This window comes from Dermacentor variabilis, chromosome 10 (genome assembly GCF_050947875.1).
Source record: "Dermacentor variabilis isolate Ectoservices chromosome 10, ASM5094787v1, whole genome shotgun sequence".
Classification (NCBI taxonomy): Eukaryota; Metazoa; Arthropoda; class Arachnida; order Ixodida; family Ixodidae; genus Dermacentor; species Dermacentor variabilis.
Window position 1 is genome coordinate 91,141,075 of NC_134577.1, and position 24,039 is coordinate 91,165,113.

General features: G+C 48.1%; 1 protein-coding gene across 1 annotated transcript in view; it reads left to right on the forward strand.

Annotated features, from left to right (window-relative positions):
• Positions 1–6,617: 6,617 nt before the first annotated feature.
• Positions 6,618–24,039, forward strand: part of LOC142559656 (uncharacterized) — an 89,591-nt gene continuing 72,169 nt past the window's right edge. The window contains exons 1-2 of the mRNA XM_075671226.1: positions 6,618–6,625; positions 13,754–13,949. Of these exons, the coding sequence (XP_075527341.1) occupies positions 13,806–13,949 (144 nt within the window). The 5' untranslated portion in view covers positions 6,618–6,625; positions 13,754–13,805. The remainder of the gene's footprint in view (positions 6,626–13,753; positions 13,950–24,039) is intronic.

The window sequence follows — 24,039 nt, forward strand, 5'->3', positions numbered from 1 at the left end:
GAATGCTTTGCGGTAGTCTGGGCGGTTGCGAAGTTCCGCCCTTACCTTTTTCAGTAGTCACTGACCATCATGCTCTCTGCTGGCTCTCATCCCTAAAAGATCCTACAGGCCGGCTTGGTCGATGGGCTTTGAGACTACAAGAATTTTCGTATTCTGTGGTCTACAAGTCTGGCCGCCTGCATCAGGACGCTGACAGCCTGTCGCGTTACCCTGTTGACGACCCTGACTCCTCCAATATTACCAGTGCCGCTTGTGTATTCTCTGTGTTGCAGCTGCTTCATTTCGCCGACGAGCAACGTCGTGAAGCCTACATCAGAGCACTCATCGACCGTTTTGGACACTCTCCGGCCGACGCCACTCTACGCCTCTCCGTCCTCCGTGACGGTACTCTGTACCGTCGTTACCTTCATCCGGACGGCTCTGAGTTCCTACTTGTCATACCTAAACACCTCCGCTGAACCGTTCTAGAAGAGCTCCACGGCGCACCAACGGCAGGACACCTCGGCGTATCTCAAACCTACGACCGTGTACGCCGCCGTTTTTTCTGGCCGGGCCTTGCCTGTTCCGTATGACGTTACGTCGCCGCTTGTGAACTTTGCCAACGACGCAAGAAGCCTTCCCAGCCCCCCGTTGGTTACCTGCAGCCGCTCGACATCCCTGCCGAGCCCTTCCATCGTGTTGGCTTAGACCTTCTCGGCCCATTTCCGGAATCTACATCAGGAAACAAGTGGGTTGCAGTCGCCGCTGACTGCGCGACCCGCTACGCCGTAACCCGCGCTCTTCCGACCAGTTGCGCAACTGACGTTGCGGGCTTCCTTCTACATGATATCATTTTGATGCATGGTGCTCCGCGTCAATTGCTAACAGACCGTGGCCGTACGTTTTTGGCGAAAGTCATTGACGACATCATGCGGGCCTGCTCCATTCAGCATAAATTTACTACCTCCTACCACCCTCAAACGAACGGCCTCACTGAGCGTTTGAACCGCACCCTTACAGACATGCTATCCAAATACGTTTCAGACGACCATCGTGGCTGGGACCTGGCTCTACCATACATTACCTTTGCATACAACTCTTCCCGTCTCGAAACTGCCTGCTTTTCCCCGTTTTACCTCTTGTATGGCCGCGAACCGACGCTACTACTAGACACCGTGCTTCCGTCCACCACAGCTTCAACTAGCGCTTATGCCCGTGATGCATTCGCCCGTGCTGACCATGCTCTTCAACTTGCGCGCGTTCGTCTAAAAGTCTCTCAAGACAAACAGAAGCGACGCTACGACCTCCGTCACCGGGATGTCATTTTACGCCCGGCACCCTCGTATTGCTTTGGTGACCATCGCGTAAAGTTGGCCTTTGTGAGAAACTGCTTTCGTGTTATACCGGCCCATATCGCGTACTCCGCCAAGTGAGCGATGTCACCTATGAAATTGTTCTAGCCACGCTTACTACGTCCTCCGGTGTGACAACCAGTGACATTGTCCACGTCACCCGACTCAAGCCCTACAACTCTCCACGTGCCTTGGATATTTAACAGCACCGTGACGGTGCTTTTGCCGCCGGGGGATAGTATTACGATATTATCGGTAGATACCCGAGACACGAGCCGCCGCGAGAACGACGACGAAGTGGGTCTGTGCCCTAGGCGCGGGTGAATGTCGGCCTGGCGCTCTGGCTCCAGTCCAGTGTAAATAGCCCGTAAGTAGCCTCTTTCGTCTGTGTCTTTCTACACGTAACAATATATAGACGCATATAGTCTCCGGATCGCCGAATGCCTTTGTCTCTTATACGAAGAACTGTTCGTAGCCTCCGTACAACCCCTGGACGACGCCACCCATTTAATTCCCTGGCTCGTTACCTACAATGCAAAGAGGTTGAAGTCGCAGAATCCTTCTGTAGGAGCTATAGAATTGCCGGTGTAACAAGCTCCACTGGAACACAGGCTCCCGACCACTTACTATTCTCCCGTGGCCCCGTATGGAGTGCCCTTTTTCTCTGGACGGACTAGAGGCTGAGCTTGCTTTATGCAGGCGTTCCTCAGCGCCAGGACCAGAAGACATTACATACTGCGCTCTGTGCAACCTTGGTGAACAAGCTCGAAGAGGACTCCTACTCCTGTGCAACGACTTGTGGCAGGCTGGCACGGTTCCTCAAGAATGGAAGAGAAGTCACCTGATTCCGCTTCTCAAAGCTGGCGACATTGCGTCATACCACCCAATCGCGCTTGCTAGTTGTGTAGGCAAACTAATGGAACAGATTATTCTAACTCTTCTAGAGTGGTACCTAGAGCACTATAAAATTTATCCAGACACATTAACAGGATTCAGGCGCGGCCGTCCATCTATAGACAACGTTGTCGACTTGGTAACATACGTCGAATTCCAGAAGGCAACGCTTGACTGCTGCCTTGTTTCTAGACGTTAAAGGGACTTACGATAACGTTACCCATGAATCTATCCTTAAAGCGTTAGAAGTAATAGGACTTGGTAGAAAGATATATCTCTGGGGTCGTAGCTACCTGCAGATGCAATGCTTCTACGTGCTAACCGAGGATGACCCGACACCCCGGTATTACAGATGCCGCGGAGTCCCTCAGGGTGGAGTACTAAGCCCAACGCTTTTTAATCTCGCCCTTATTGGACTACTCGAGTACCTGTCAAGCACTGTTCGGCTCTCTACGCCGACGACATCTGTACCTGGACGTCGGAGGTGACACGGCTTCAGCTTCGCACTCGGCTTCAGAAGGCGGCCTCATCGACATCATGCTACCTTCGTAAACAAGGTCTGGAGGTGACGTGGGAAAAGTGCGCAGTGGTGGCGTTTACCCGGAAGTGAATGTATGCGTACGCCATATAAATCAACGGACAAGTGATATCGTCCAGGAGAAGTCACAGGTTCTGGGGTGTTGTGATCGAAGGAGACTTGTCCTGAACTCCTCACGTGAAAAAGCGACTGCTTTGCTATATGTAATCTGTTCAGGTTCCTTGCAGGAAAGAACTGGGGGGTGTCCACACAATCCATGTTACAGCTGTACAGGGTGTTGTTTGTCGGGTTCCTCCGGTACAGACTACCTGTAATATCCAACACCTGCAAAACCAATTTGCGTACATTTCAGAGTGTTCAAGCCGAAGCTCTGAGGATATGCCTTGGATTACCACGCAGTGCGTCTACGCCTGAAACTATTGCCATTGCTCAAGATTATTCCATCACGACGCACATCGTCGTCGAGACAATGCGTGCATATGTCAGGCACCCAGCCCGGACCCCTTGCCACGACCTCGCAGCACTCACCGTGGAAAGACCCCGCGCGTCATTTAGCACAACTGTTAGTGCATACCGTGCCTCGCTTACATAGGGATACACACCTGCGGCCAGGCCGGTTTCTCCTGCATGGTGCTTGTGCCGTCCTGAAGTACACATCAGATTCCAAGACATCAGAAAAAGTCAGATCTACCACCTCTTGCACTAAAACAATTGAGCTTACTCCTGTTGCATGAGAAATACAGTAGCCACATACACATCTTTACTGACTGATTGACCACATCGACCAGTTCTGTGGGTGCTGTGTTTATACCGACAAGAAGAGTAACGCTGTTATTCTAGACTTCACATGTCACGACGTCCACAGCTGCAGAACTCCCGGCTCTTCGTAGTGCGCTTCAGTTTATTGACACAGAATGTCCGGGTACATGGGGCGTGTTTTCCGACTCGAGATCGGCTTTACACAGCATGCAGTCAATTCTCAGACGTGGAGCTCACGAACAGCTAACATACGAAATCGTCAAACTTCATCACGACGTCAAACAGAAAGGGCATGAAATTATTTTCCACTGGCTACCTGGCCATTGCGAGATCAGTGGAAGTGATCAAGCAGACAAAGCTGCCCGAGAGTCACATCATGGACATCGTTCACACACATCGTTCTCATTACTCTTTCCAGGACAGACGCTGCAAGGCAGCTTCATCTGGCACGCAAGCTCTCTTTAACAGAGCGCAACGCCCCAAATATAAGGCACACCTGGTTGTACGAACTGAACCCTTCGCCACAAATCCGACCTCCACCCGGGATTAACCGACGTGAGGCATCGCTTCTATGCCGGCTGTGGTTGGGAGTGGCTTTCACGAAGGCGTACACTACTTTGATTGGAATTCCCGACAGTGCTGCATGCGACGTCTGTGGCGTAGAAGAGAATATCGAACATTTATCGCGCCATTGCCATCGGTTTCAGTCGGAAAGACAAACATTAGCTATCGCATTGCGACTACTAGACGATGGCCCGTTGTCTGTGCAGGTGCTACTTGAAGACCGTCCCCATCGCTCGTCGGCCCACAAAGCCATGAAGACACTTTTGTCTTTCTTGAGGGCGACTGGCCTATGTGAACATCTTCGACTCGCTGAGGCCCTCCGCGTGCGTGCGCAAGCTCCCCGCGGCTTTCCTCCCCCTCCCCTTCCTCTCTCTATCTTATCTTTCTATTTCCTCTTTCCCCTCCCCCATAGTAGGGTGGCCAACCAGACGCATTTCTGATTAACATCCCTGCCTTCTCTCCATATTTCCTCCTCTTTCTGGCAAGTTCTAAACCCTGATCACGCGCCAATCAGCCAATCATCACACTTACTAACACATTTGGCGAGGAAACGAGAGACGTTAAATGGGGAAATATATTTCACACCACATTCTCATCCGTCTCCGCAACCGGCACTAATATGTCATCATCTGGCCAACTGGCCAACCGAGATGACTTATGCCATCAGTTATATCTTCTGCGCACGGCATCACCTCTATCATCGAAAATATTAGGATGTCATCTTCTGCAGGCACTGACGAAATCAGCAGCAAACTTAAAAAATACTCGGCATGCTTCCTCAGTGTATCTATCATTAGTGTCCACGCAACCACTTGTCACGGGTGCCATACCCAGCGATTGCAAGATGGGGAAGGTCGTCCCGGTCTTCAAATTAGGTAACAAAGAATCACCCCTTAATTACCGCCCCATCTGTTTAATAAGTGTGCCATCCAAAATTATGGAACATATAATCTAATCTCACATAAAGAATTTTCTTGACTCTATTAATTCTTTCATCTTTCTCAACACGGATTCCGTAAGAAACTATCCTGTGAAACACGATTAGCTATTTTCGCCTATGAATTGCGTAATGCCAGTTTGCTACTAAATCTTTCTCGTTTAAACTTGCATCCTAAGATATTGCAGTGGATAAAGTAACTTCTGGCCTACCGTACCCAATTTGTTCATGTCAATAACCAAGCCTTTAGTTCTCTTCCAGTAACACCAGGCGTCCCACAAGGGCCGCCCTTGGTTCCCTCCTGTTGTTAATATGTAATAGCGACCTACCTGCAACGTAATATCTCCCGTGCCGTCCGCATCTTTGCCGATGACTGTGTTATCTATCACACCAGACACTATCACAAATCTATCACACAGTCACTAACCCCTTTGCCCGATCAACTCTTGAAACTGACTTATATTGTATCCAGGACTGGTGTAACCAATGGCTTATGGAACTCATCATTTAACCGAAAACGTAATCCGCTCCTGTTCCCTTATAGAGTTTCGCACGTCACAATAGAATTACCAGTCTTATAAATATCTCGGCGTGACGTTGTCCAATGATCTATCCTGGAGCGCGCATGTCACTGAAGTTATATCTGCTAAGAGAAGCCTTGAATTCTTAAAACGTTATCTACGACAGGCGCCACCAAACCTGAAATTGCTTGCCTGAAACGCTCTATAAGCTGGAGTATTCCTCTGCCATTTGGCGCCCTAACCAAAAATATTTAACAAACTGCCTAGAATCAGTACTAAATCGTGCCACAAGATTCATTCATTCATGTTATATACATAATACTAGTGTGTCACCTTTAAAACAGAATCCGGCCTAAAAGTTAACCCTGGCTTATCGGCGTCGTATCGCTAGTGTGTATACTTATTCCATAAGTTCTTTTTTTACAGCTCGCTTCATCATTCACCCAACATCATTCCTCCGGCACGCATTTCACTCCGCACTTGTCATCCCCTTCAAGTCATCCGTCCACTTGCTCACACTACCACATCTGCTTATCATTCGTTCCACGCTCAACCTCGGACTGGAACGACCTTCCACACGACATCGCCGCAATCGCCTACCCAGTCACATTGTTCAACTGATAACTACCATATTTAACAGAGAGCAAACGCGTACTTCAGCGTCTTTTCCTTGCGTATTTACTTTGCTTTATGTTTTTTTGTCCCACCCCTTATGTAATGCCCCCTGCCCTGGGGGGCCTTTAAGGTAATAGAGTGAAGTAAGAGGCTAGACAGATAAATAGGCTGAAAGCGCCGAATATTGACAAAACATGCTAATCGCATTAAAAAAGGAACGACAGGTTTTTTTCGATTCAAGTGGTCGTTGACGGCAATTATCTGTCGTTGTGATGGATTATTTTTGGGGGATGTTGCATTGTCAAGCGACGTGTTCGCCCTGACGTGATACTCAAGGTAACGAAAGCACGCCTTTTGTTTTCTTTCAGTACGGATACACAACGCTAAGCTGGAAGAATGACGAAACTCCCTCACCTAAAGTGATCGGATACACGGTGCGAATTTTCGGATTCTTCACGAACGACGGGTGAGGCGCCATTTGAAGGAACTGGCCGCACGGCATTGCAGTAGTGAGACGAATGGTCTTGAAAAAAAAGACATTGCTAAAGATATAGCTTTTAGAGCGCCGCTCTTAGGCGCTCATTCCTGTGGCAGACGTCGGCGTCAGGGTCCTACCTCGTAACTGAGCGAACGAGCACAGCTAAGGATGAAAGTGAACGCGGAGCGCAGCGGCAGATGAAAGACGGCAATAGCGAAGAGAGCGCGAGCAGTAGAGTGGCGTAGGAGGGTGCAGCGGAAAACAGGAGGCGGAAAGTAGAGGAGAAGGGTGCGGCAAAAGCGTGAGGAGAAAAGCGGCGACGGTGGCGACGAGATGGCACCAGATTAGCGCGCGTCGTCTGTATGGAAACAAAGCGCTGCATGAGCGGAGGTTGTCTGCGGAGGCAAATATGTGGCGAAATGAAAACACTTATACAGCTGCGCTCAAATTTAAAAAAATAATTAGATTACGGGATTTACGTGCCAAAACTGACATGCAAGGTTCGTAAAGTGCACACTAACGCTAAATCTCTGCCCTTTAAAATACCGTCCATTATCATTTATTTCACGTTGCATATTTCGGCCCGTATAGCAATTTATGAGTCCATTTGTGGCCCACCACGCAATGTCTCTTCGTAAATCTGCTTGATGAAATAGTCCTTCAAAATAATTGTTTTTGCGTCCGGTGGGAATTTAATTATAACATTCGTTACGTCTTAAAAGCGAAAAAGATATGGCTTCTTGTGCATAAAAAGTGATGATTCACCCGTGAACAAATGTATACGGACCACAAGGTCGCTGAAAATACAGAATTTCTTCGTGATTAACAGGCATAAACGGAAACAGACGAGAGCATTAGAAAATTCGCAACGACTGCAGTTTTTCATTTGAAGTTACACTCACAGCAGAGCAGAAAGTTAGTTTTATCACGCAATTCTTGGTTCGTACTCTTTTGCTCACGGGTGTACATTTGGTTGTTTTTTTTCGAACCAACCTCAGGCATTCATTTGTAAGCCACGGTTTGCGCAGCTCTTACACTTACGTGCATTTTTGCACTTAAAGGAATTGTATGTTTCATTTAGTATCCACATAAAAGCGTCGTAAGATTCATTGACGTTTGTGCATTGAAGTACCGAGCTCCAATGTTGCGTGAAGCAGCAGTCTCTCATTGAAGCCCCACAATACTCCCTGTCTCGTGGCAATATGCACAGCTTACGAATGAATTGCGCAGACAGACAGACAGACAATGAACTTTTATTCAGGTCCTGAGGGACTAGCCGGCGGAGACCCGTTGGGGCCCCCGGCTCGCCGCTGGCTGCTCCCATGTCGGAATGGGGAGGCCAAGCCTCTCCGCTCTTTCACGGGCCCTCTGGACGGCCATGGACTGGAGCTTAAGTTGCGTGCTAGATATGGCCTCGTCCCAGTCCCGTTCGCTGGTGAGGGACGTATCCCGTAACGCAGGACACTGCCAGAGCATATGAGGTAGAGTGCTAACCTCCCCACAATCCGGGCACTGTCGGTCAATTTCTGGAGAAATCCTGCTTAAGAAACTTCGGGAGGGATATGACCTCGTCTGAAGCATCCTAAGCGTGATCGATTGTGATCTGCATAGATTTGGATGCGGAGGCGGGAAGCGCCTGCGTTGTGGAAAATTTTAATGCGTTGGCATTCTTTGGGGTACCTAACGCACTTTCCGGGGGGCATTGAGTGCACTGGGTACGTGCGGCTTCTCAATGCACGTGTCGCCAACTTGAGTCGCTGAGAATGTATCGCGGAGTGTGTGGAGAGCGGGGTAGCAATTCTCAGCGTTCTCAGGCACCAGCGCGCTACGCTTCTAGTATCGGAGGCCACGCACGGACTACGCGGCAGCGCCGCTAGATGGCGCAACGTGTCCAGAGAGAAGCGCGAGGGAGGAGCCCGGTTGCCGTGTGACGCGTTTCTCAGCTGTTGCACACACCGGCACGCCAGGCATTTCGGAGGCTATGCGCAGGGTTCGCGTCGCCGCTACTAGATGGCGCCGAAAGTTCTTAAGAGAGCGCGAAAGGGGAGTTCCCCTGCAGTACACGCCTCATACAAAACTCGTTTCGACGGTGGCAATACTGGCTATACTGAATCAATGATGACGCATTACCGTCGACATGCAATCTTCGTGAAATGGGTTCTGCCGAAGTTTCTTATATATTTATCAAAGACAGAGTTGATTAGTGATAACACTCGTGTCGGCACGAACTGGGCTTTGATTCTACGCCTTGATAGCAGCATAGACAGCTAAGTCAGCAAATTTTTCGTTTTCTTGTGCAATGAGTACAGGACATGTGGTGAGCGAACTGTAGCGTATGATTTGAGGCGTCGCATACAGCACTAATTCGCACTGTATTACATAAATTTCAACTCGACGCTTTTAGTCCGTAGCAAACAAAGAGGCCAGAAATTGACATTTAGCTCAGTTTTATGCTTTTGAAAAAAAAACGAAGACAAAAGTAGCTTAGTATACTGGTGCCGTTGAACCCAGAGTCGTGCGCCGACTACACGCGGACAAAAAAGTCCAAATCACTCAGACTGTGCCCTGGGGATGACTTGCAGAAATCGAAACGCGTTGTACTCAGCTTGGAAGCGCCAAACGTGCATCAAACCATGGCGCGCAACAAAAGCAGATTTCTCGTGCCATTTACAGCCTTTGTATCAGCGCACCGATAATATGGCAGCATTCATTAGCGACCGCAGTGTCATCTGTGTTACCGTTACAAGAAACCTTGCCGATAAACTCCTGGGTTTACCTAGTTTCCCTTCTCGAGAACACCGTCTTTCTTGCTCTCCGTGTACTCTGGAATGCGCGTTTTACTGTTTATCTAGCAATATAGTAGTGAGCTGATCTTACAGCCTAATAGAGAGCTTCAACAGAAAACTCATTCTACGGAGCCCCTGAAACAACGTTGCAGCGGCGGAACACAACTTGCATGGCTCAGTTCAGAAGTGCAAGCGTCTCTACCTGGGTGCCCGTATAGCTGCCAGCACACACCTATGGTCTATCCTCATTCTCGTACACAACTCGGCTCGTGAGTCGTAACCTGCAAGTGTAGTACGCCGACTGAAGAAGTAATTATTTCGAAGACTCCCCTACCTATCAGCACCCGTTTTCACCATCCACCTTCAACCGTGTCCTGCCGAACCGGTAACCGACATGAATAGTTTTTTTTTTCGGTTCAATCGCGATTCAGATTCGGGAACGTTCAAAGAATATCGCTTCGAGTTCGGGTTCAGTTAAGGCTAAAATTTCCGTTCGATTACAGCTTTCGGTTCGGGTTCCGTTCGACACTCTGCTTAGAACAAAGACCTAACCGGAAGTTACTCAATATGTAGTCAATGTGTTTAAAACTATTTTCATCAGAACTTCCGGTTATGGCGCATTTGTACACGCAGCGCTTTAAAGAGAAATTTCCCTTCGGTGAAACGAAACTTCACCTTAGTATTGTGCTTACAAATGAACGCAATCTTGGACAAGCTTCAGGACTGATAATTACCTCATTATCTTATCAGAGACCCCTAAATAGCACGTATGCAGATAGCGTAATCACCTGTAAAACCCAGACCACAGCCTCTGAGATATCGGGCGCGCCGCGGGCGCCATCAAATCTCGGAGGTCGTACCGACAAACAGCGTTGGTTCTCAACGTTATGGGTTCTGTGTCATTTCCGGTGCGCGTACACCGCACCGCTCTTTGTATCTTTCTTTTTTTCATGTTGTGGCGTCAAAAGCATTCATGTTTGCGAGCTTTCCGTGCTGCAAGCACTCGTATTTCGAATGCAAAATTTTTTAGTGGAATTTGCTTAACTCACACTCAGGTTTTTTACACGGTCACAAATTTAATGGCGGTTGGCTCTTGAGGGTCTATGGGCGACCTGCACCAATCCTCCTGCGTAGACAATCAGACTCATCTTGAGTGAAACTTGTCGAAGATAAATAAGAAAGGTCACTGTTTCGCCCGAAAGGCGAAGCAGCGATTGCGATAGCAAATCAGCAGACAGCCATACGAAGTAAATTTAGTGCTTTTACTGGCCGTACCAACTTGTAAACATTCGCTTGCTAACTAAATGAACAAGCATGGTCTGAGCGCGCACAGCGAATATGAACACATCACACTCAATGACGCAGACATTCGCAGTCAAAGCGCTGGCGTGAGGAAACGCGACAGCAGCAGTGAGCGAAGTGAACTTCGTAGTGAGGGTGTCGAACCAGAACCGAACCGAAAACCGACACAAAACCCGAATTTTTGCCAGGAACCGGAACCGAACCGAAGCCGTATTTCTTCCGCCATTTTGGAACTGAACCCGAACCTGAACGAATCGAAGGAATTTCCGAATTGGTTCGGGAAAAGGAGATTTCGAGCAGAGCAGTATGGTAAAGAGAAAACTTTACTTGCTTTAAGCATTGTTGAGAAAAATGGGGAGACGCTGCCGAGAGATAACGCGGCGGCATCGTCCGTCCACGCTCTGCACATCCTTATAGAATCATCGTAAGTCGTAATAAACAAGTTAATTTTATCACCTTATCAACCTCTCGTGATCACCGTTTGTTTCAAGAAATCGGCGCACATGTGAAAAAGCCTACGCTGCTCGTGGAAACACGCGGGCGCGCGCCGTAGAAGCCTCCAGAACGATGGTGAGATATCGACTCGCGGTCCGCGTGTAGCCTTTGCAAGAGTGCTAAGGGGATCCATAGCCACTTTTCCTCGAGGACGGCTGCGCCGTGCCGGAGAGAACCGACTCGAACGCGCGGTTCTAAAATACGTGTGCGTGGTGACATTTGATGGTATCAGAAAAGATGGCGGACGGGAAGGCTGTCTGCTGCCCAGAGAAGTTGCCTGCCCGCCAAAGAGGCTGCCCGCTTGCCAGTACTATAGGTTACCTGCCTGCCTGCCTGCCAGCCAGGAGATTCAGGCGAGGATGCATGATTTGGAGAACGGCCCGTCACCGGCCGGCCACAGAGGGGGGCGTCGGCGGCCCCGGGGCGCTGCCCACCGGCCAGAAGATTGCCTTCCTGCTAGAAGGTTGCGACGAGGATGCATTATTTGGGGACGAGGTGCGGCCGGTCACTGGTCGACGAAGCGGGTGGAGCGCAAGTCGGCACCGCCGCAGCTACGCGGAGCCATTGTTGTTCTTTTCTTCAAGAAAACAACTGCAGAGTATGAAGCTGCGCGCTTATGAGCCAAGAATTAAATAACATTTAATGATATTAATGAGCTAAAAGGAACTTGCGGCCATAAATAGTAATGCTTTCATACTCACACACGTAAGCAACCTTAAAAGTCCCTGCGAACCTTTTATTTCGCTTCAGTTAGCGTTGCAATCGTTGCCGTCCCATGAAAAACATTTCGCTGTGGATTGCAAAGTGAAGTTGGCCAAGTCACAATATTTGCAAAAAGAAACGTACATTATTAATGTATTTTTATACCGACGTGACAGAGAAACGAAAATGCAGGACTAAAAGAGTAAAATAAGAAATACAGTCCTGCTTTTTATTCTCCGAACCCGTTTGAACCGGTTCGGAACCATGTCGAACCGGAAGGGAATGGTGCTCTGGAACCGAACCCGCAACAGAACCCGAAAGGCTTGAACCCGAACCCGAACCGAACCCGGAAAATTTCCGATTCTGCTGTGGATCATTTCAGCACAAAATGAGCGCCGACGACACAACACGCACAAAGCTACGAGCCGCCGGCAGACCTAACACTCTGGCCCCAACGCAGATCGCTCTCAAATATAGACCACACGCGGCTGCGTGTGGTCTATAGTGTGGTCTATTGCTCTATTGAGGCTTATAGCGCACCAAAGGACGAGTACACTGAAAGACGCGGTACACATGCAGGCGCTGACTTACAGCAGTGCTTATTTACTCGAAATAAACACTGTTGCAAGTCAGCGCCTGTGTGTGCCACGCCTTTCTGTGTCCTCGTCCTTTTGTGCGCTACAAGCCCGATCACGTCATACCAAGGCGCCCACAAGGGCTGCGTTGCCGAGCCGGTGTAGAGCGCCGCCCCTCCAACTCCCTTTCCTCCCCCTGGTGCCTCGCAGCGTTGGCTGCCTCATGCGCGAGAGAAGGCGCGCTTCCTCTTTCGCTTTTCCCGTCCGTTCCGCGCGGGCGAGATTGAGCCGCGATCGTCGGCTCCCCTCGCACGCCTTCATTCGCACGTGCAGCGTAGGGCGCGCGGCAGCGATGCTTGGACTTTATATACGCCGATGCCTACGGCAGGAATGCGCGTGGAGTGTCCATATAATTGCTGTCGCGATAAAAGAAAGAAGCCGCAGTTTCGCCCGAATGACGAAGCATCGATTACGATAGCAAATCAGTGGACAGCTATACGAAGTAAGGATAAAACTTTTATCGGCCGTACATACTTGTAAAGATAGGTATACTAACTCAATGAACAAACATGGTGTAACGTGCGCACAAGCCAACATGGATGCATCTCACTCGATCACAATGGGAACTCGCTGTCAAAACGCTGCAGTTTGGAAACGCGGCAGCAGCGGCGAACGATTCGACTTTCGTGCAGCCACTAGCATCAACGAGGAGTACGCCGCAAAAACACAGCGCAGCACTAACTCTGCACCCGTCGCAGACGGCTTTCAAGAAACAGTGGGCCCGTCCGGGGGCGCGTGGCCGCCCGGGCCACCCGGAGTAGAATGCCTCCCTCTCCCGTCATCCCATCCCCCCCCCCCCAAAGTCTTGCGCGCGACGGAAGGCGGCGCGCTTCCTCCCAGTTTCCCCCCGTTGCGTGCGCGAGATTAAGCCACGCTCGCCGGCTCACCCTCGCACGCTTTCCCTCACACATCAACACATACAGCACACGGCGACGATTTTATCGCCCTTGGATTTTATACGGAACATCACGCCGACGCCGACGCGGAACCAGACGGCAGAAATGCGCCTGGAGTGTGCACATAATTGCTATCGCAAGAAGAAAAAGTGAGAGCTAACTAGCTACATGAGTGCAATCGCTCTGTTTCCCGCTCCTCCGCACCTCCCATGCAGCGAATAACATTTTGTTGCAACAAGGTCACCTTGTGTCATAAAGGGTCCTTGATTTACTAAGTATGCATTCCTTTCTTTCTTTCAGTGGCACAACCGAAGTCAGACTTCGCTATTCAAATAAATACTTCCTGTCCACAATGATAGAGCAGAGCCAATACAAATGTTACTCATCCGGGTACGACAACACCGATAAGAAAAGGTCTCCCAAGAAACAGATACGACTGCCCGAGCAGAGCTTCTTTTCTATTGCTGTCAGAATACAGAAGTCGGACACACTTGCCGTGAGTATATCGAAGCGAAGTGTATTTCGCAAAGAACTGTCAACGCGTTAGGTGTAAGGATGCGCGATGTAAATTTTGAGCAGAAATTCGGAACAAGCGCAGGCAGCGCACGTAGATGCCTCGAGCGTAAAATAAGTGCTGACGCTGCCTGCGCCAGTGATGGAAGAAATAATACTGCGTACTTTTAAAAAAAGTTTGCACCATACCTGGCTTATCTCGTCCCAAAACGGTAATCGTCATCTGCCTGGCTTGCCCTTCCTTCCGTGAAAACTCTGCACTCGCTACTTTCCTGTAGAGAATACTATGTCATGCTGGTAACGCGCATGCCCTTCGTGACCGTGGAGTACCGGACTCGCGGCGCTAAATAAATGCGGCTAGGATTGATGACGATTACCGTTATATAAGCCGGTAAGGCTGCAAGCTGTCTTTGGCGAACTCGGCAAATCACACTGGTGCGCACCGGGCCGCGCTGGTGTGACGATGATTGGATGGAACGGGCGCACGAGGGCACCCCGAGTGGTACCAGTTCGATTTGTCGAGCATGCCATTAAAGGGACTGACAACCAATTCTCAAGGACTTCGTTTTCATGGCTCAACGCAAAGCTTATCCTCGGTAATGTTTACATCTGTAGCGGTTACTTCCAAAAGCGCGTGGATATTTGGTAAGCAGAACTTTTCGATCTGAGCAACCTATAAAAAATTTGGAGTCCCTCCTTCTTGCAACGCTGAGAAGTGAGAGCGATACCGGTAGCCCTCCTCACAAACCGTGAAAGCCGCCCACCGTTCCGGTTTCACAGGAGGGACTGTAGCTGTAGTTAACCACCTCCATTTTGACCTTTTCAACCACTTTTGAAAATAAAAAGCGGGTGCATTGAGTTTGTGTTGTTGTACAGACATTTTTTTTTATATTTCTACCGCGTTTTTCCCCAAGTACACGCCTACGTCATGCCTAGCTGGTCCCCATCGTCGTTACTCTGTCGATCGCCGAGCCAAGCCAACTCATCGATAACGAAGGCAAAGGTAGTGCCACTACAGTCAGTACAAACGAAGGCTTATCTGCACATTGTAAGTCAGGAAAAACTTATAATAATAAAAAGCACACTCCATTTCAATATCTTAAAAAGACCAGGAATCGCGTGCACTAGTAGAAGGTCAAGTGGTGGACCTCTTATGCAGCTTCATATTTTTGCCGCGTGGGGCGCCAAATGTAATTTTTTTTTTGCGACTTTTAGTGACGAATTAAAGATATCAACCAACGTGTAATGAGAAAAACATGGCTTGTTTTAGCCACTACAACAGGGAATCCTTCTATCAGCCGTGCTATCTCGATTCATGTTCTGAGCGGTTTTCTTTTCCTTTAAGAGGGTACCTTCTTTTACAATCTTCTTTGTTTGTCCTGCCACAACAATAATCGTCGTCTGTCTGCTTGCGTTTCTTTTCTTTAAAACTCCGCGTTCGCTGTCTTCCTGTCAAGAATGCTATGTCACGCTCATAACGCGCATGTCAGTACTGACCCTAATCATAGCATCTTATAGGAGGCTATGCCTGGATATACGGAACGCAGGGTTGCAAAATTGGGCTATTAATAGCCAAATTGGGCTACTTTTTATGCAGGTTGGGATACACGGCTATATTTTGGCTATTTTTGTCTTAAAGAGACACTAAATACAAGTACTAGATCGACGTGGACTTTATAAATACCATTCCAGAAACCGCTCAACGCTTGTTTCGCGCCAAGAAAAGACTTAGTTTACCAGAAAATTGCATCTGAAAGGTCCGAATACCTTTATCGCAATTCAAATCTCCCGCCACCTAGCCCGGGGGAATGGTGACGTTGCATACGCCTTCGCCACCCTTTGCCGTCGGTGAGTAAAACGGCGCCCGACAGACGGCGGTACCGAGCCAAGACCGAGCGGTGGATTCGCCGCTGCAGCTGCTTTCTTTGGTCAAGTGCCGTAGACCGTTCGGTCATCCCACGACCATCACATGAAAGTTGAATTCTCCGCTACTTGCAGTTTGTGCGAGTTTCGCGAGTCAGCAAAACCAGCGCAGCATTGCGCGATAAGAAAACTACTGAAACGCGAAAGCGTGGGCGGCGAGGAGTCGAGCGAAAACGAAGCCTTTCGTCAGCCCGCGTCGTTTTCATGAACTGAAATTGAACCGGAGAAGTAGCATTTTATTCCGTCTTATAATACCGTGCAATGATGTTTTTTTGCAACGAGTGGTTCACTACTATTGACACAATTTAGGTGAGGAGTGCGTTGGTCATCGGGCAAGTACTTGAATTTCCGGGGGAGTCTCTAGTCATGTCCGGCATTTACTTCAATTTATCGACTATTAAGGCTCTGTTCTCAATAATATCGACGCCTTAGGGATTCTCGAGCACTAATCTATTCACTTTACCTTGACTTAATATTCACCTTTAGTGTCCCTTTGGGTACTTCAGAGTCCCGAGGACCACGTCAACGCTGACAAAATTCGGGAACGGCTGTTTATGAAAACCCAAATCTCATTGCTGCTTCAAAGATATGTATGTAGTCTCAAAGGTTGTGTTTGCAGGCAATGCCGGCGCTTGGAGGATGGCGTTAAGTCATGGCTCCCATGTTTACACGTCATTAAAACACAAGGCTCTCTTCTTTTTGTTTTGGTTTAGGCGCCACGAGCGGTTCAGTAAGAAAAACGGTGGGACTGACAGGTGTCTAGTGCGTGTTCCGTGCCAGCTGCCACACAGCAAACTATAACGTGGATTTACACAACAGCTCACACATTCGCACGCATGTCGCGGCGAATCATTTTCGTCATTTCATTGTTTACGAAGGGTTCCCCGAAACCTCTTGCTTGGTTTTCCTGCCAATCACTGCGTTATTTATTTGCGCAGTAGCTTCACGAAAAAAAAATTCGCAAGTCGCTTTAAACAAGAAGTTCTCGTTTGACTATTACGTCAAACGAGAAATGTCCCCCCTATTGTATGTAGCGGGGACATTATATATATATATATATATATATATATATATATATATATATATATATATATATATATATATATATATATATATATGTGTGTGTGTGTGTGTGTGTGTGTGTGTGTGTGTGTGTGTGTGTGTGTGTGTGTGTGTGTGTGTGTGTGTGTGTGTGTGTGAAAGTGATCGCAGTATACAAGCCACCTGGAATTGCTCTGCCGCCGCTACTCTGTCCGCATTGACGCCCCACGCGAACGACAGCTGCACTACCTTGCATATAATTTTCCCCTATGACTTCTGCAGTACATTTTCGTTTTTCGTATGCTTGACCACAAAGCCGGACACTGAGGGCTCCTTCAGGCTAGGAGGGAGGTTAGGTAGATGCCACTTTAGCGGCCACAAACCAGTAAACGATGACACGTTCTTTTATTTGATTTGTTGATGACGCGTGGATTTGTTGGAAAATATTCAATGAATGTTATATGGAAGGTCACGTTCACGACTGGGCGGAGAATGCATACGCAGAGGGGGCCCAGGTGGCACGTATAATAAAGTTCGCCTCCTTGCGGATTACCCGACTGCCACTGCAATAAAAAAAGGACTGAAAAATGCATCAGTGAACGTTATCTTTGTCATCCACAGATCTAGTTTTCAATAGTACATTACGAACCATCACAGTCTTGTGTTGCCAAGATTTTAGGAAGCGTGCCACTGAAGTTAGACAAAAAAAAATCGCTAAAACTCTCGCTCTAACTGTGAAGTGCATTTTAAGAATGTAGGTATTTTGAAACACTCTAATGTAAGCTAGCGTGAAGTAAATATTTCACTTACACGTGTCATGTTGGTCTAATGTTTGTGCAGCTGAAGGAAAGCAGTGAATTTAGCAATAGAGTATAGAGCGTTTTAGCTTTAGTAATGTATTTACTCTAGGATAGCTGAATATCGAAGTTTCAAATATGAATAGTTGGTGTGTAATATTTTATTCGTATTCGAAAATTAACTATTTGGTAATTTCGAATATCAAAACGAACCAAATATCGCAACAACAGACAGTTCAAATCGGGTTACTGTTCTCCACCCGCTGAACAAAGTGTCGCAAATTATAATTATCAGCAGTAAAACTGCGAGAAGGTTTTTGGCGCAATGCAAAAACCAGATCGGTAATAGAAGCTTTGTTTTCGATTTTGCGGGACCCGCCTCGGTTGCTTAGTGGCTGTGGTGTTGGGCTGTAAAGATAAGGTCGCCGGATCGAACCCCGACTAGGGCGGCCGCATTTCGATCGGGGTGAAAGCACACCAGTGCACTTAAATTTACGTGCGTGTTAAAGAATCCTAGTTAGTCCAAATTTTCTGGACACTGAGTCCCCGGACACTACGGCGTGCCTCATGATCAAATGGTTCTAGCACGTAAAACCCCTTAATTTATTTTTTATTTATTTATTTTTTTTTTGCGGTGGAAGTTTTGCGCTGATCCCTGGGTTAGATCTTGTATACATACATAAACACCCAAAACTGCATGGACGTGGCAACTGCCGTCGTCATCATAGCACAATATTTAGGGCAACGCGCGCGTAATGCAGAGGTTGTGGATTCGGCTCTCACCGTCAGCAAGTTGAGTTTTCTTCCATTTCCGATTACCTGCTCATTTTTGCACTTCAACTACGAATAATAAATCATTTGCTTTCCGTTTCCTCATTCTCTCATTATCCTCATTATCTATCTTTTTTTCATATGGTTCTGACTAAAAACCGAGCACCTCGGTTCCCCTTTCCATCCAATACTTGACAATAGGCTATATTGTGCTTATGGCCTACCAATTAGTCTTTCTTGCAGTCTAGTCATGTAGGAGTTTTATCTCTTACGTTACAACCAGTGATCTTCTTTTCTTGTAAAAAGGCTCTGTATTCTTTCTACGGCTCACAAATACCTCCTTAGCGATTTATCTTCCTTTTCCATAACTTCTGATATTTTTTCAACAACTATTTATTATGCGTCTTTGAAAAGTTGGTCAGTTTCAAATGCCTGTCATTCTTGGAAAGCTTGTTTGCCACCAGGCTTAAAGGTGTCAGGCGGCTGTTCGTGCAGTTCTTTTCATGGCTGTTGTGATCTTGTGTTTAAAACGATCTTAATTCTGCGTGATAGTTCACTGCCTATTCAGTGCAAGCGTGTTCCTAATTAAACTGAAACAAGCATTCTTTCTGTAAATATTTCCTTCTGCGTTTGTCCGTTTGATATTCGATACTTACTATTCATATTCGATTCGTATTTGAAAAAGTCGACATTCGATCGTCCCTACCTGTGATATTTACATACTGGATTATGACAGCTTAAGTTGTTCATTATCTTGAGATTGGAAGGTTTCAAATACAGCACGATTCAAAAGAACACAAACAAAGTGCTTTTCTTAGCATTAAAATGCATTTAGTCTGCATATTATCCCAAATTTTTTTGTGCTTGTCGACTTTCGTGGTAGCAGAACTAGATTCTGTGGAACACGCTTGGCCGCATGTTGTTAACATGGTAATGACAATTGCCCGACCTTTGTACAGATTAAATACCGTATTTTTGCCCTTGATCTAGCTGAAATTAGCCGTGAAGTAGTGAATAGACCGAAAGGCGAGAAAGGGAAGCGATTTGTTCAGTCGCGCGTGAACAAGCTAGACCGTTCCTATATTTACGCTGTTACGCAGCCGATCTGTCTTATTCATCCGCTGAGTCCTAAATCTTGACAGAAAATTTATCCCACTTCGTTTTCGTAAATTAGTTCCCTGACACGCTTGCTAAGTGTCTACCAATCGAATGGATTTAGTGACACGCTGCGGATTCACATAGGTTTCGTGATATTCAATTATATGTATATTCAGTAGGTTTTATGAATAATAAATAAATTTCAATTTTGTGACGAGAATGTCAAGGCTATGGTTACCACTGTGCTGTAAAGCACTATCACAATGTGAAAGCTACCACTTTGAAGGCAACCGTTGGTGCATGATAGTCACGGAGCTTATGCGTCGTACAGCGAGTTTCGGCCACTAGCACGCGGCTTTTGAATATCAAAGCACGTTCTTTAAGGCCATTTTCCAGGCAATCTTTCTAACTTATCAGTCGTTAACGTATCGCCAACTGTTCATTCGTCACTTAAAAAGTCACTGATTTGCTAAATAGCAAGCTTTGCCGTAAACAGACAAAAAAAAATCACGATATCTAGCGTCAAAATCGCTAAAATGGCAACACTGATAAAGTGCCGGTAAATTATAAAAAACGAATTTGATTTTGTGTTTTCAAAGATGGTTAGGTAATTAGACGGCCCCAGCAAGCACGGGTTCATGCAAGTCATTGTCTTTTGGACAGCCTATAGCGATAGCTTTGTCAGCAATGCAGATTTGTGAGTCCCTCAAGTATTTCGCACCGCAAAGTGCGGTGTAACGCGTCATCTGCTGCAGCACGTGGAGGCGAGGCCTGAAAGCATGGGATACGTAATAAGTAAACCGTACGTGTGTGAGCCCAATTGTGAGAGAAAACGCGGCCTGAGCTGTTGTTTTGGTTGTATTTGTGCAGTGTGCAGCCGACAGCGCCCACTTTCCCAAGTGTGTGCGCGTGGGGGGGCGGATAAATGGCATACTTTTCATTTCAATTGTGGCTGTGGGGGAAGGGGCACACCTCCCCCGAAACCGGTGGATACGTGCCAAGGTTGAAGAGTGGGCGTGTTGCTATAGCATATTAGATGTCGGATTGCGCAACATTCTGACGATACACACAGAAGATAAAAAGCGTGTGTTTCTCTTCTGTGTGTCTCGACAAAGTGTTGCGCAATCCAACCTCTAGTAGGGTAGATACACCTATGACAAGCACGGAGTCACGCACGTACAGGCAAGCATAAACACATCTGACTCGATGACTACGAGCACGCGCTGTCACAACGCTCACGTGATGAAGACCGCCGGCAGCGAAAAGCGAACGCTTCGTGTTGCCTCAGTTTCACCGCGAGAACACCTTTCCCGACCAAGATGTGAAAGAAATCGCGAAAGTTCAGGAAACATCGATTGCGCTATTGAGGTTCAATTGCACTGTTGACAGACCGAGTAGCCAGAATCAATGTCTTGATGAAGACTTGAAAGACTACTGCAGACTTGCATAGGTGGGGAAATTTGCGAACTGTTGCCGAGTAGACTGTGTGCTTTATGAATACCAGTGATTAGTGCGCTGAAGAACCGATGTGGCTGAGATTCCAAGTAAAGCTGGTGAAGAGGCCAGAACCCTATAATCAGTGATTCAAGCCGCTTTCTGTAGAACCGAGGGATCTTGATTAGGACTCTAGGTGCATATACGCATTCACGGGTGTTACGATGGTGGACGGGCGGAGGCAACGCCCCTCCCGTAGTGAACGAGACAGTCGTTCTGGCCGAAGAACACCGTGTTTATTCACGCTCGGAAATATAAAGAAAAGTTAAGGAGAGAGGGAAGGTGTGACAAAGAGTGCGCACATGCGCACTGAAGGAAATAGCTTGCTTGTCATGTTCATGGCATTTGACATGTTCATTTCATGTTTGCCATGTTCATCGCATTTCTTCACCCTTAGTAACCAAAACGCACAACAGGTTTCTTTGATCGTGTGGAGCGACGTAGCTCCTGAGGTTGCGCTTCTGGTATTCTCTCAGATGTTTCAGAGGTCCTTGGTTCCTTTAATACCGGGGAACCCGTTGCAAGAAGCCTAGAAAGGTCGACGGCTGCTGGGGTCTCAGCTTTGCTCCGCTTACGAACTTGATCCTAGTGGCGGCGGACAAACCCGTCCGCAGTCTTAACATCCAGGAGGCGAGCGCCGGAAGTAGCTTCCACAGTGCCTGGGGCCCACTTATCGCCGACACCGTAATTTCGCACGTACACATAGCCTCCCGGTGCAAAGTTGCAGCTCGAGTCATTTACAACTTTGGCAGGGCAGGCTCTGGAAGGAAAAGACATGTCCAGTCTTGTGCGCAACCGGTAACCTAATAGCATCTCTGAAGGAAAAGGGCCTCCTTGGTGTGGTGCGTTTCGATAATTGCACAACAGCCGGGCCAACGACGTTATGATGCAACCGCCTCCTATCTTCCTCAAGCCTTCTTTGACGGTGCGCACGGCTCGATCGGCTAGGCCATTACTCTGGGGGTGATAGGGGGGTGCCCGAATATGCACTATTCCATTTCGTTTCATAAACTGCTCGAACTCCCATGCTGTGAATGGCGTCCCGTTGTCTGACACGACCGTGAGCGGTATACCGAAACGGCTAAATATTGTCCCGAGGGCATTAATGGTGCTGTGAGCGTTAGCCTGCGACATGGGTACCGCCTCAATCCACTTTGTGTGTGAATCAACGACTACCAGAATCATTTTCCCTTTGATTGGTCCCGCATAGTCGATATGCAAACACGACCACCTTTCGCGCGTATCGGGCCAACTTACTGATTCTTTCGCCTGAGGTGTGGGTAACGTTTGCACGCAGTTATGGCAGGTCGCTGCAATGCGCTCGAAGTCGTGGTCTAAGCCGGGCCACCAAAATTAAGTCCTGGCTTTTGCCTTCATAGCGGACACGCCTTGGTGGGCTGCATGTAGTAGCTTTAACAGCTTCCCTCGCGCATTTGTCGGCACTACAAGGCGATGACACCAGTAGAGCACTTCTTCAGTAACAGACAGCTCACGCCGCTTTTTGTTGAACTCTGCCATCTCTTTCGTTTCCATGTCAAAACTGCTCGGCCAACCTTCCCGTGTGTACTTGCGTACCTGTGAGAGTACCTTGTGTACTTGCGTACCTGTGAGAGTACCTCATCAGCGACAGCGAGTGCTTCGAGTTCCTTTAACGGCATGGAAGGCTGATCCCACTGGTCCAGGGTCAGTACAATTTGGGCCTCATCCTCTTGGTCCGCATCGTCCTGTAACGGTTGAGGTAGGCGGCTCAGGGCAAAAGGCATTGCACATGAATTTTCCAGGCTTATGTTGCAATCGATATCGGTAGGCCCCGAGTATCATTGCCCATCGCTGAATGCGGGCAGCGGCCATAACCGGCGTTTGCCTGTCCGCTCTTAGGAGACCCAACACGGGCTGGTGGTCAGTTATTAGTATGAATTGCCTGCCCAGCAGATAATCTCGGAACCTCGTGACTCCGTAGACGAGAGCTAATGCCTCACGCTCGATCTGCGAATAATTCTTTTCTGCGGCAGTGAGCGTCCGAGATCGGAATCCTAGGGGCTGATACTGTCCTGCAATGCGATGGAATAAAGCCGCTCCCACGCCGAAGGGTGACGCATCAGCCTCCAAAAACAGCTCTTTTGCGGAGTCGAAGTGAGTCAGCACCGGAACGGAACACAAAACGGCTTTAGCCTTCCGGAATGCCTCATCCTCAGGCCCCAAGATCATTTCGATTTCTTTTGCAGAAGTCGGTATAAGGGGCTGAGGAGCGTGGACAGATTAGGCAAGAATTTGTTATAAAAAGTTAGCATGCCCAAAAAGGACCGAAGCTCCGTAACGTTTCGAGGAGTCGGAGTTGGCTTAATTGCCTCGATGTTCTTCTCTAACGGGTGCAGCCCTGCGGCATCAATTCTATGTCCTGGATACGTAACGGACGGTTCGCCTACTCGGCACTTGTCCGCCCGGAGCTTGATGCCGTATTCCATGAAACGCTGCAGAACTGCTTGCAGATTCGTATTTGGCTGATCCTTCGCATCTGCTATTAAGACATCATCTAAGTACGCTTGAACCCCCGGAAGACCTTGCAGAACATACTCAATCGTGCTTTGAAAAATCGCAGGTGCAGACGCAATTCCAAATGGCAGTCGATGACAGTAGAAGAGGCCCTTGTGTGTGTTTATGACAGCTAATGTACGCGAATCTTCGTCTAGAAGAATTCGGTTGTAGGCATCGCGTAAATCCAAGATTCTGAACTGCTGTCCCTGGCGAAGCGGGGCGAAAATGTCGTCTACCACGGGTAGAGGATACCTTTCCATTTCACAAACTGGGTTCAGTGTTACATTAAAATTTCCACAGATGCGAACTGTCCCATCGCTTTTCAATACGGGAAACACCGGGTTGGCCCATTCTGCATAGGAAACAGGCGAGATAATGCCTACGGCCACGAGTCGGTCTAACTCGGGGGAGACC